This window comes from Panicum virgatum, chromosome 2N (assembly GCF_016808335.1).
Source record: "Panicum virgatum strain AP13 chromosome 2N, P.virgatum_v5, whole genome shotgun sequence".
Classification (NCBI taxonomy): domain Eukaryota; kingdom Viridiplantae; phylum Streptophyta; class Magnoliopsida; order Poales; family Poaceae; genus Panicum; species Panicum virgatum.
In genome coordinates, this window is record NC_053146.1 from 67,723,013 (window position 1) to 67,736,184 (window position 13,172).

General features: G+C 44.9%; 1 protein-coding gene, 1 long non-coding RNA gene and 1 pseudogene across 2 annotated transcripts; 2 read left to right on the top strand and 1 right to left on the bottom strand.

The window, feature by feature from the left end:
- LOC120662054 lies at nt 1-5,211 on the top strand (annotated as a pseudogene).
- An 84-nt stretch (nt 5,212-5,295) lies between these two features.
- On the bottom strand, nt 5,296-9,382 carry LOC120662053 (serine carboxypeptidase II-3-like). Its single transcript, XM_039941131.1, has 6 exons — nt 8,339-9,382; nt 7,968-8,228; nt 7,733-7,851; nt 6,267-6,359; nt 6,045-6,150; nt 5,296-5,808 (listed from the first exon to the last, which is right to left on the bottom strand). Exons 1-6 carry the CDS (start codon nt 9,158-9,160, stop codon nt 5,620-5,622), a joined length of 1,590 nt encoding a protein of 529 aa, XP_039797065.1. The 5' UTR covers nt 9,161-9,382; the 3' UTR covers nt 5,296-5,619.
- LOC120662056 lies at nt 6,358-7,108 on the top strand. The gene is made up of 2 exons (XR_005670177.1): nt 6,358-6,729; nt 6,824-7,108. It is a non-coding gene; the product is annotated as an uncharacterized LOC120662056 (long non-coding RNA).
- Nucleotides 9,383-13,172: the final 3,790 nt, after the last annotated feature.

Here is a 13,172-nt window from a genome sequence, read left to right on the forward strand (position 1 = left end):
GAGGGAGCACCGCACCGATGCCGATGCTCCTCCCACCCCCAACTACTACCTTCCCCGTCCGCCCCACTCGCGCAGCCCGCTCCGCCTCTGCTCCTAGCTTCCGGCCCCCACGCAACGCTCCCCGGCGATGTCGTCGCCGCCGCCGCCCGACGACGGCCGGACGGCGAGGGCGAGGGGAGCGGGGGAAGGTCGTTGAGCTACGGGGAGGCGGAGTACTGGGACGCGCGGTACGTCGAGGAGGGCGGCGCGCCGTACGACTGGTACCAGCGCTACGACGCGCTCTGCCCCTTCGTCCGCCGCTTCGCGCCGCCGGCGTCCCGGCTCCTCATGATTGGATGCGGCTCCGCTCGTACGCAAACCGGCTCCTCTTTCTCCTATGCTATCGGTCGCGGTTAATTCGCTGCTTGCTGCTTTGGATCATTTGCACTTGCTTGGTATGGTAGTAGGACTGCACGAACAAGTGGAGTTACCGTTGCTTCGTTTTTGAATTCCCCTCTTCCCGAAGTAGAAAGGTTGTGTCTTTTTTGTTCTTCTTCTTTTGCTCATATAGCTGGGAATGGATGGTGATCCTCTGTACTTGTAGGGTTTACACCGATAGAATAGAAATCGCTGTTTGGGTTTGGCCACGCAATAGTTTCTGAAAATGTGCCCTTGACTAACTGGTGATTCGACCGCGCTTCTTTTTGTATCTTTGCTTACATATCATCATGACAACCGGGCAATGTCATTCTCTTCCCCCAAGTTCTTTTTTAGCAAGTCATTCTCTCAGTTGGTCAACGTTTTAGCATTAGTGGTGATAGGTCCACTTGTGTACTGAAAGGTCCCTCGATAACAGTTTACTCTGAATGGAATTTTGTTGCTGTGAGCTGTTCTACAGCCGTTCCACTTGTGTACTGAAATAGTGAATGCCATCTCTTGTTATTGATGCCCCATGTCTATGAGGCTGGATCAATGTTTCTTCTATTTTTGTTGTGTTAAGTGCAGAGCTGATCATCTAGAACCAGTACCTGGATGTTTGTTTTTTAGGAAAATACATAGCTTTATAATTGATTGTCTGTGCGAAAGGTCCGGCGGCCAGTTGGCTAGTCCGGGCCCGGTAGCGTCGCGCTCTCAGCAGGTCCTGAGTTCGATTCTCATCAGAAGCGAATTTCAGGCTGCTGAGAGAAAAAAAAAATCCCTCGCTGTGCTCGCCGCAAGGCTTGGCCCTCATAGGCATGGGCCAGGGTTCGGAGGGTTTCTCTACCCGGGTAAGCCGCTTAGGCTTCCTCTTAATGAAAAAACGGTGGGGCCTTTTCACACCGCCCCGGGTAGAGTTTTTTTTTATAATTGATTGTCTATGCTTGCCAAGTTAGGCTCCAACAATCTCAAAGTAACCCCCTCCAAATTGACTAATTCTGGTTTCCTTTTCTTGCGCTGCTGTCTGTAGTTATGTCCGAGGACATGGTCACCGATGGTTATGTGGAGATTGTGAACATTGACATTTCTTCGGTTGTGATCTATTATATTATTAAAGGAGTGTCAAAAGAAGTCACCACGTTCGCCGAGAGGGTCTAGAAATTCCCACGTTAATCTAAAAAATAGAAAGATTTGCACCGTTGGATTTTATGAAGATCTAACGGTTCAATATAACTCAAGAGTCCATATTAAATACGATTAAAAATAACTAATTTCTGATTTAAAATATTAAGAAAAATTAGGACATGACAAAGAGTTCTTGCCGAATTTGATTAGTAAATAGCTTAATTTGAAATTTAAAAATAAGAAAATTAGGACTTAACCAAAGATACTAAATAGGCAAATTTGAAATTATAAAATTATAAAAAAATAGCATTAGCACTCGATAAAAAATGATATTAGCCGAATAGCTAAATTAAATATTTAAAATATAAAAAATTGGCATTGAATATGACTAATAAATAGATAAATGCAAGAACTAGAATACAAAAAATTATTGTTGATGTGTATAGTTATTAAGAAGCATATTAAGGAAAATAGCTAAATAAATAGTATAGGTCCAATGCAATAATAAATACCCAAATTTGAGTTTCATGCCAAATAAAGTTAATAAATACTCCAATTTAATGGAGATCTACATAGTATTTGTGTATAGGATTTACACTATTCGATTTAATGAAGATCTAGCCATCTAAATTGGCAGAGTCCATGTCTAATTTAGTGAAGATGCAATATTCTAAACTACCCAAAAGTGTTTGTATCCAACTAAAGTTAAATATAGAGGTCGCATGACATAAAAACTCATGTTACCATCTATGTCTCGCATTAACCCTCTTTAAAGATGCAAAAAAAGAAATGACAACAGCATAAGCGTGACTGCGCGACCATAGTTGTATTGTGTCTGTACTATAGAAAGAGATAATTGCTTTCAAAAATCTTCGGAACGCCCTGCACTACTGTGCCACCATAGTCTTAGCCCTAGATTCCAAATCACAACTTTTCGAGTCTCAAGAACGTCCTGCAGTACATACAGATGCATGAAGCACACTGGATTCTACTCAAAATCATTGCCGAACTCAATCAATCCATTTCTTCTAGAGCGACCAAACATCAAGATAGGGATGAAAAAAAATAATGACAATGCATAGAGTTTCAGATATTGCAATCTATTGCAAGGCCATCGGCACCTTTATGATTGTCAGTGTGGGCCAATGAATACGCATGCCAATCAATGTGAGAGAAATATCCACCGAAGAATCAATGCTTTCTCCAAACAAAGATTATCATCATAAATGTTGCATATTCCTGAAGAACTTTAGTTATACAAACTAATCTGATGGTGGTCAACGAAGATTCATGATTATGTGGGCATACAAATAGTTCCATACAAGTAATAATCGCTGGGATAAAGAGTAAAGCATTGGGAAAAATCAGGGACTTAGTCGTGTGAGGAATCAAATAGCATAAATAATTCTTAACTTTGTTATCCCCGTCTAATCTTCTATAAATACATGAAAAAACACTAGGCACAGAACACAAATGTGATTTATACCTCTAAAAAAGTATAGAGAAAGAGAATAGAAAAGAATAAAGAAGCAACAAGGTTGAATGGGTAAGGAAACTAAAAAAAGGAGAATAGAAAAGGCAGGCAGGCATAAATGTTGCATATTGCTGAACACCTTCAGTTATACAAACTAATCTGATGGTGGTCAACAAAGATTCACGATTCTGTGGACATATAAATACAGATATGTACAGTATGTGTCGGTGTCCTGACCCGGCGGTTCGGATCCCAACTAGTTGAGATGATGAGAAAGAAATATTTCAACATTCCGCAGCTGCAATGTATCCTTGATTGTCTTATCATTTTTGCTGTTGTTCGAAGATGTTATCTACCTTCGATTGATATCCTTATGACTTGCAGACCTGCGCATGGATGTCAGAGATATGAGTATGTTTCCTGATGAATCATTTGATTGTGCAATTGATAAAGGTATGCATTCTTCTGTGGTGTTATATTTCTGGCAATTGCAGACATTCAATTGCAATTTCACTCGCTTAACTTTGTTCAATTCTTAGGTACTCTGGACTCATTGATGGTAAGTACGTAACATAAGTGACTGTGTCCTTTTGCTTATTTCTGGACTTCTTCAACATTGAGGTCTTGCTGCTTTCTAGTGTGGTGTGGATGCTCCTCTCAGTGCAGCTCAGATAGTTTTGGAAGTGGACAGGTTTTTTAGTGTCTTGCTGCCCTTCTGAAGTATCACTCTGCAGTCTCATCTGCACCAAGATATCTGTTTAATTTCAACATTCCTGTAGCCTTATCAGTTTTACTTTTGTTTGCAGGCTTCTTAAACCAGGCGGTGTCTTTATTTTGGTAAGCCGTGTACATTTTCTCTGAGTAGTATTGTTGAGGACGATTTGGGGACTGAATTCTAGACTATTTTCCATTCCTCTTCTTATTATATGTATATACACAGTCCAGCCTCAACCGTCGTTAATTTGTTAAACCCCTGATATATATTCTGATCAACTTTCATGCCTGAACTTATAGATAACATATGGTGATCCATCAGTGAGTGTTCCTCATTTGAATCAATCAGGATGCAATTGGAAGATTGTACTTTACATTCTACGTACGTATGAAACTCAAATTTAGTTTTTACCCTTTCTTGGCAGAATGGTTGTGAGAGTGACAGTAAATCTTGTATATTATGGCAATTTCCTTTTCCTTTTGTATTGCAGTACAATGCCTAGGCGAAGGCTTTGTTCTTTTTTTCTGTTTGCTCGGGAATATTCTGTCCCGTTACATGAAGCTACTAACATGCATAATTCATTTCATCGAATTCTGGAGTGTTGCAAGAGTTATAGAAGAACAATGCCAAATTTCCATGTTTTTAGTTTATCAATTAAGGTGCTTTGAACCCAAGTAACAGAATGGTGTTCCCGTATCAGTCTTACAACCTGATTCCCTCATGTAATATTCTTCTCAAAGAATAAGATCTTTTTTTAGAAAAACAAAAGTGCTCCAGATTTGCTTCTGTTGGTTTGCTTTCTGTGGTGCAACATTTAGTATTTTGATTCTGAATTAGTGGTCCATACTACCCCTCATTGTGTTTCGGAAGAGGATAAATATTAGAATGATAAATCAAAACTGATAGCTGAGTTTGAAAAAACAAAAATAACTGTACTTTTATGCTGGCTTCATCGTTGCTATTTTAATGTATTGCAGCAAGACCTGGGTTCACTGGAAAGATAAGGAGGCATGTATTGGATCCTGTTCCACTGACAGAGAGGGGTAGACTCCCTGATGGATTTGTTCCAGAGGATCCTGACTCCCATTATGTCTATGCCTGCGAAAAGATGCAAGGATTGACTGCCTGCGAAAAGATGCAAGGATTGACAGGTGCAGCTTCCCCAACCGTAGAGAGGCAAGGGGAAGAATAAACTATAGGATGATTCATTCCACAAGATTTGTGGATTATTGTGATTTATACATGATCAGATGACGCGATGTTGCCACCATTGTTATGGCCATCCAGATATAGTAAGCATGCCATTGCATGCATTTATATTTAACAAATCTTGCAAGAATCAGGGTGTCAATGTGTTGTGCAACCACTGTTTTTTCTCTCTCATTTTTGTATCGTCTTGAAAGCACAAAAGAATTGCTTGGTAGATTCGAGGAAGAAAATTTGTTATTAGGAGAAAGAAATTGGCCTTTTTCAAGGAATACTCTATTTTGTTTCTGTGGAAGTGAAATTCTTTGTTTCTGCAAGAAGTGCTTTCACTAATGCCTGGGTGTGATTTCTGAGACACAGGCTCTTTAATACTTCTAAATCATGGAACGGATGTTATATTATCTCCTGGCAGTACTAGTACATATGCTCCCTAAATTTCATTATCTGATTGATATCTGTAACACGTGATAAGCAGCAGTTTTGCAGCATAACTTTCTGGTGGTTACTTCTCAGATTTGATAGGTTTCATTTGTGTAGAGATTTCTCTATGTGACTATATAAGCCTTTGCAGACTTGCAGTTACATGATCTAGGAGGTGCGTATATTTCTATCTTCTAACATGATTCGTTTTCGCTTTCTCTCATGCTGAATGGAATGGATACATATCGTGTTGCTGCTGATGCACTCTTTATGCTTCAGAATGCTAAGACTGTTCGCATTTCTTGCAGTCAGGGAGCGGTTTGCCTGCAAGGAAACTCTGAACGAGCACCAGCGCTCGCTTCGGCTGGTAGCTGGGGACCTCATGGCCGGCTCCTCTCACGGTTGCCAGGCTGAGGCTGCCCTTTTCCTTGCCCTTGTACTGCACGACGTAGCCACCCACCTCTCCAGCACCCTGGGTTCAAAAGATTGAGAAGATCATCACAAAAAAAAAACTATAGCTCATGATACCAAACTCCAACCAAAAAGGTTTTCGGAAATCATGACCAGAGTATTTCCATGCCCTTTCTTCATGAATTGAGATTGTCCACTTATAGTTATATTATTAGCTAGCTACTGATGTTTAGTGTTATTTTGTGCTTATATGTTTGCTTCTTGTTGCGGTGAACATGTGAGGGAAGTGGTGAGCACCTGAGTGCTGCTGAACCATGGCCTCCATTTAGCAGCAACTGGGAGCTGGAGCTGGTTGACAGAGTATCTGCTGGAAGTGACCGGCACTCTCCCATCGGTGTCACCACTGCAAAAGCATCAGTGACATCTTGCTGATTATACAACTTCCCATCCACACAGTTCAATTTCCAATCCAAATTCAACATCAGTGAAACTGAAGCATCTGAAAGCTGTTGCCCATACCTGTACACACAGACCCTGATGTTGTTGTTCAGGAGCTCCGTGATGATAGGCAGGACCGTTGTGGCGCTGTCTGTCCAGCGCCTCAAGACTTCACTGAAACAAAAAAAGATTAACATATTTAATATTTTCGTTAAATATAAATACACACACGCCACAGTTTGAAGATAATATTTGATCTCATTTGTTTGTCGCAGATGACTGCGTTTGCACATGGGCCCAATAATTTCTTGCAGGATGGGCTGGAAGCAAGTGGACCAATCATCATAGACTTCCAAGGTCCATATGCGTAGCGCTGCAGGGATTAAGATCGATGTGGAGTACGCTGGTCCATGCATCTAAAAGAATCGAAACCCCAAAGAACATGGAGAAAATGAGGGCTCGTCATGTGCGTTGGATAACGCCATGATGACATGAATGAAAACCACGAAGGTGTTGATATCGGATCTTGTTACGAATCATCAAGGTCAAATCTGAAACCCTAAACTAGTAGTGACCATGCGATCCTTGCCTTCACATGTGCTAAACATATAAAAATTGCTGGGAAGCAATCTCTACAGGAGCTGGAACAGCAGGCGATTTCTGCACGCTTGGCCAACTCACCGGAGCAAGTTTCGCAGTTGGTGAAAGTTGGAAGGCATCGAGCGAGCAATCGGGCATGCAACCACCTGCCTTTTTGCGTTGTTCCTGTGCTGCACCTACCGTATGTAATAGCGCCGCATTATCATACTGTTACGAACAAAATAAAAAGTGTACTTGTACGTGGCGAATTATTCAGGGTAGCTAGATGATCACTTTTTTCGTGCCTGTTCTTGGCACGGACCTAATCCCAATTACCAATGCCATCCATAGGTCTCGTTTGGTTACTCTCTAGAAATCTCTAAAACGGACTTTGACTGCTAATTACGGTGTCAAATAAAATCAGTTTATAAAACTAAAACCAACTTCAGAACCCTTGGCCTAGGAACCTAGCAGCTCAAGCCTAACGTGAAAACTCGGCGTGCATTTCGTATGCCGTAAGCCAAGGCTTGCCTGAACGAATGATTGATTGACTCCAGGTTGTGCAGCCATTAGTCAGGTCAGTAGATTGGGGACACGATGAAGCAACGGGAAAATATCTCCACTTCTCCAGCAGTGAGTGGAGATGTCGTTTCGGTCGACGGCACCAATGAACGATGCCGATGACGCATGTGCCGGCCGTAGCCTAGCTAGCTGTTGTGATTTGTGAACTTGAGATCCACAGGACCACGTGGATGGCTACGTTGTATTTCAATTCGTTGGACCAAATAAATCATGTGCTAAACAAATAGAAATAGTCCCCGTTTGGTTGTTTGGAAATTCTTGTGTTCCAAACAGACCGTAGATTTAAACACCATTCAGGTTAGAGTGGAGTGAATTAAATTTATTAATTCCAGTTTGGGCAAAACATGAAATTATTCCTCAGATTGTACGGGCGGGGCGGTGTGCACCTGCAGGCCGACCAGGGGTGGTCGAGGCGGGTGACGTTGGCGTGGAGCGCCCTCTGCACGTCCGGGTCGTTGAGGTAGGCCTCCACGTAATAATCCGTGCACGGATCAAAGCTCTCGATCTGCAGCAGCCACCACCCCACATTATGTCACGTAAGATCCAAGCCACGTCATTATTAGTAGTAGATGCCATAGCTTCGACTGCATGTTAGCTCAACTAATCAAGGCAGGTACGCACCGAGGCGGTGACCGGCGGCGTGACGAGGCCGGCGGACTGGCAGTTGGGCGCGTAGATGTTGTAGATGTCGATGTCCTGCAGCGCCTCGTCGGCCTCCGACATCGCCGCGTCGCACTTGTCCGAGTCCGACACGCCGGCGCTGAAGTTGCCGCAGTACCTGCTGATGCCGTCCGCCGCCTCGTCGGAGATGAGAGCGTGCGTCCAGAAGAAGTCGTACATGCCCTTGGTGTCCGTCCCGTCGTTGATCACCGCGTTCCCGATCTTCACCGCACACACACGCATCGATCAGTCGTTGTTCATTCATCAACCCACACGACACGGCACGGCACGCCACGCCAATTAGTTGGTTCGTTAATTTACTGCCAGGTTACCATAATGCCCTTGAGGTTGACCGGCGACGAGGCCTTGGCGGCGTGGCGGAGGATGGCGTGGGCCAGCTGGGGAACGTAGTGGCCGGCGTAGCTCTCGCCGGCGAGGTAGAAGTCGCGGCCCTTGTACTCGGGGAACTTGTCCATCCAGTTGAGCAGGAACAGGAGCGCATCCTCGGCCGTCTTGTTGTCGCCGCTCCGGCTGTAGTCCGCCGTCGTGTTGGAGTAGGAGAACCCCACGCCGGCGGGGCTCTCCAGGAACAGCACGTTGGCCGCGTTGTTCCACGCGTACGGGTTCCGGTACAGCGTCTTGCCGTCGCTCTTCACGCGGAACGGGCCCAGCTCCTCCATGGCGCCGTACCCCAGCGACGAGCACCCGGGCCCGCCGTTCAGCCAGAGGAGGAGCGGCCGGGATGCCGCCGACACGTTGCCGGCGGCCTCGGCGAGGTAGTAGAACAGCGCGCGCCCGGCCGCCGCGTCCACCGTCACGTACCCGGCGTACTGCGCGAAGTCCACGCCATCGGGCTGCCCCGGCAGCCGGTCCACGCGGTCGTCCTCCTTGTGCCCCGCCACCACCGGCGCCGCGTGCCGCTGCGCTCTGGCCGTTGGCGACGATGCCGGTGCGACCGCCAGCGACGACTCGACCTGCCACGACTGGCGCGCGGACGCCGGCGACCCGCGCAGGCGGTTCAGGTAGTCACCCTGCCGCGGCCGCGGCCGGGCCTTGCTCGCCGCGGCCGCGCCGGGGAGCAGCAGCGCGAGGCTGAGGCAGAGCGCCGATGCCAGCGCCAGGAGCGGCAGCGCAGTCCTGGTGGTGGTCCTCATGGCGCGTGCTCTGCTCTGTCCGGTGGTTACGGAGCTGGACGAGGACGAGCACGTCGCACCGGAGGGCGTCCGGTATATATAGGCACTGATGGATTCCGAGCTGCAATCTTCTCCTTTTTTTTCTGTTTCTGAAGGATGGGTTGCTGAATTGGATGTGGGGCGAGACAAATGACAGAGAGTAATTGGTGGCAGGATTCCCCATTCCAATCAAGAGGGTCGATCACCCACTTGGCATGGATGATGATTGAGCCTGCTCTGTCCGACTATCCCAATGCAATTCAATGGCAATGCTTGTGCAGTTGTGCTACTATCCAGTGTCCATTGCTACTTCGTTCTTACCTGGAAAGGAAAAGGGTAACCTGCCAAGAAAAATGAAGTGATGAGCATATTGTTGTTCCATCAGATTTTACTGCTCTCTTCACTCGTTTTATCAGTGGAACTAGTGTGGAATTTTAATTTTTAATGTTAGACAACGATATCATATATGATTTTGATTGACGAGCACTGGAAGTGTGAAGGAAACGGCATCAGCATAAACGTAACGCTGAAGGTTCAAACTAACACCGGAAAACCTAGCTCTAGATGACATCCAGTCGATTGATACGAAAACAAAAGGTGATAAAAAATATCAGAGAGAAATGGAGAATCGTCGGTTGTTTGTATCTCATGCCGGGCGCGACAATGGAGGAAACATTGTATTTTGCCTTAGATATGGATTAGTTTCAACATTATCTAGACATGTCTCTGTCAAAACTATGTACTTGAGATGACAATGAATAATTCCCAATCAGCAAAGCAATGAGTCGAATCATTAACATCTAGAAGTTGATTCTTTCAAGATAGAAAAGAAAGATCAGGCGCGATGTTTTGGCAACACCACCCACAGTTCTTGAGGAATACACCTCAGGCATTGGAGTTCTTTTTTGTAGTGTGGGGAGGCAGGTAGTGGAAAGTATCTTTTGGCCTGTATATTCTGACTGCTCCAGCCTCCAGCTATGTTATCCATAATCTGGTTAGGCATACACAATTAAGTATTACTCCCTCTGTTCTCGTTTATTAGGCGCGCGGCCACGGAACACTGGAACCAAGAGCGATTCTCAGCGCACGCACGGGCTTTAAACGCGGCGAAGTTTAGGCACCGTAGAGTAATTGCTGCATGGCTGCATGCAACATAGGCACCGTAGAGTAATTGCTGCATGGCGTCCCGTCGGTTGCCAAAACGCCACGACAAATAATTCCCGCACCATTTTTTCCATCAGAAAAACATTGCCGGCCCAACCGCCAAATTCTTTTTCGCCATCGTCAATTTTTCCCTGCCCGTGCTCATCGCATCTGTCTTCTGCCCCGAAATTTTGAATTGCATCTACACTTTTCAATCTGCGCCAAAGCAAATGGAAAACATGTGTATAAATAGCCTGTCCAGCTCTCACGTTCTCATCTCCACTCCTCTTTCTCCAATTCTTGTAAACTTCATGCCGGGCGAAATCTGACATGAATACGTCGATGGGTAGTGAAGCTAGATGGACGAGAGCTTGTGCTGCCTGTTCATCCTCCTTCGTGCGAACCGGTAGCTTGCCATCATCTTCAACAACGAGCATCTTGTCGCCGATCTCATCACCGTTGCTGCCGGAGCAGGACCTCATTGTCGTTGCCGTCGGAGCGGATAACCTCGTCGTCGTTGCCGCCGGAGCGGAGGACATCGTCGCCGTTGCTATTGCCGTCGGAGCGGATGACCTCGTCGCCATTGCCGTCGGACCAGAGGACCTCGTCGCCGTCGCTGTTGCCATCGGAGTGGATGATCTGGTCGCCGTTGCCGCCGTAGTGGACGACCTCATCGCCGTTGGAGCAAACTTCAGCTCCGGCGGAGGCGCTAGCCATGGAAGTAGAAAAGAAAAAAAACTAGGTGGACTGGATGCAGAGGGCCGGGATTTATATGCATTCGAGGGCTGTTCGTTTTCCGTGGGCCAATTCATTCCGCGATTAAATGAGCAGAGAGTACCGAGACACACCGACGCAGCGACGCCCTACAAAAACAAAAAAGCAGAAAATGGACGGGCGCCTAATAAACGCCTAATATACAAGAACGGAGGGAGTATCAATTACCACGTGATTGAGAGCTAAGCTTGGTCAGAATTTTAGGACCTTCCACTAAAAAAGGCCTAGCACTTTTACAATGTGCGATTAATAAATTTCATAAAGCATGTTGCTTATCCCTTTCAATGGATATACCGCGTATAAGCAGTACGCGTTCCAGATTACCTTTTCAAATCAAAAAAGGTCGTGTGATGGGAGAATGTGCAATAACTAACATTTCAATTTGATACTCTAGTATATACAATATCAAATACATATTATCATATGAAAATAATATGTACAGTTCCTTTTAATTAATAATATTATGGTGTTAGATTTTTTTGTTTTGGACTCTTAACGTTTGATTTTTTTTTGTCTCCAACTTTAAGATCTATGGCTCAATGAGTCTTTGACACCATAATATTCATCATCATTATTAAAAATATTACACAAAAAAAGGAATCAAGAAAAAATATTACACAAAAAATAATTGTAATTTATGTGTAAATTAACTATAACTACTACTACAACAACATAGCCTTTTGTCCCAAGCGAGTTGGGGTAGGCTAGAGATAAAACCCAAAAGACACAAAAGTCATGGTTCATGCACGTTGATAGCTAGTCTCCAAGCGCTTCTATCCAAAGCTAACTCCTCAGAGATATCCCAATCTTTAAGGTCTCTCTTAATCGACTCGTCCCAAGTCAGTTTAGGTCTACCTCTACCCCTCTTTACCTTATCAGCACACTTTAGCACCCCACTACGCACCGGTGCCTTCGGAGGCCTCCATTGGAAATGTCCAAACCATCTCAACCGATGTTGAATAAGTTTCTCCTCAATTAGTGCCACCCCTACCCTTTCCCGAATAGCTTCGTTCTGGACTCTATCCCTCCTTTTGTGCCCGCAAAACCACCGTAATATCCGCATCTCTACCACACTCAGTTGCTGGACATATCGCCTTTTTGTAGGCCAACATTCAGCACCGTATAACATCGCCGGACGAATCGCTATCCTATAGAACTTACCTTTTAGCTTTTGTGGCACCCTCCTGTCACAGAGGACACCAGAAGCTTGACGCCATTTCCTGCAAATAAAATATCAGATGTTGGAGGCTATAGATTGATTGAAATTTCGGAAACCTAGATTTGTGCTGTTTTGGTTTTTTTTTTTGAGGGTCAGGGGGGGAGCGTCCCCCCACCTGATTTTTTTTGTTTTGGTAATTTTTGTTTCGACATTTGCCTTTGCTTTTGTACTATTTAGACTCATGGTTTTTCTTAAAAAGGGATTTAGTTAGAATTGTTCCTTTGTTGGACTCCTGTTGAGAATAGAGCTTGTTCTTATTCATGCCGTTGCCATAGTGAAATCAGTGTCAAAACTTATTTGATTCATACCATTCAAAACAGTACGGTTGTAGCATAAATGGAACAAAATTTACACAATGGAACTTGGCATGAGTCAATTGTAACTAGCTTGCATCTTCACCAAGTGCTTATTGTGCTTATCCAGGGACCTGCTGCCAAGTTCCATATGCGTGGTCCGTCAAAAACAAGAACCACCAAAATTGGTGTCTGCATTATATATAGCAAGAGGACGCCGATCGAGCGAGGAGAAGTGAACAGGAGTATCCCTTCGTTCGTCATAAATAACACGACAGTGTAACATCTAAGATGCCTTGCTAGCTGCGTTGAGTTCCAAGAGTGTTCGTCCAAGTCCATGCGGTTTCATGGGTGCAAAGAGTATTCCACTAAGATTTCACCGATGAGGAAATCGTCCTGATGACGATGTGCAGCATGCCTGGAAACGCTACTTCTGCCCAGCAGCAGGTTACAAGCCAAGCCACAGCAAAGAAAAAAAACAAAACAAAACAAAAAACAATACAAAACAAAACAAAACAAAAAAAATACAGTGCTCGGGTAAAGTTGCAGCACGATGCAGTTTTAA

Coding starts and splice junctions, on each gene's coding strand:
- LOC120662053 (XM_039941131.1), bottom strand. CDS start 9,160: ATGAGGACCACCACCAGGACTGCGCTGCCGCTCCTGGCGCTGGCATCG. Junction 7,852..7,967: donor CGCCGCCGGTCACCGCCTCG/GTGCGTACCTGC, acceptor TGGCTGCTGCAG/ATCGAGAGCTTTGATCCGTG. Junction 6,360..7,732: donor CACCCCTGGTCGGCCTGCAG/GTGCACACCGCC, acceptor TTTTTGTTTCAG/TGAAGTCTTGAGGCGCTGGA.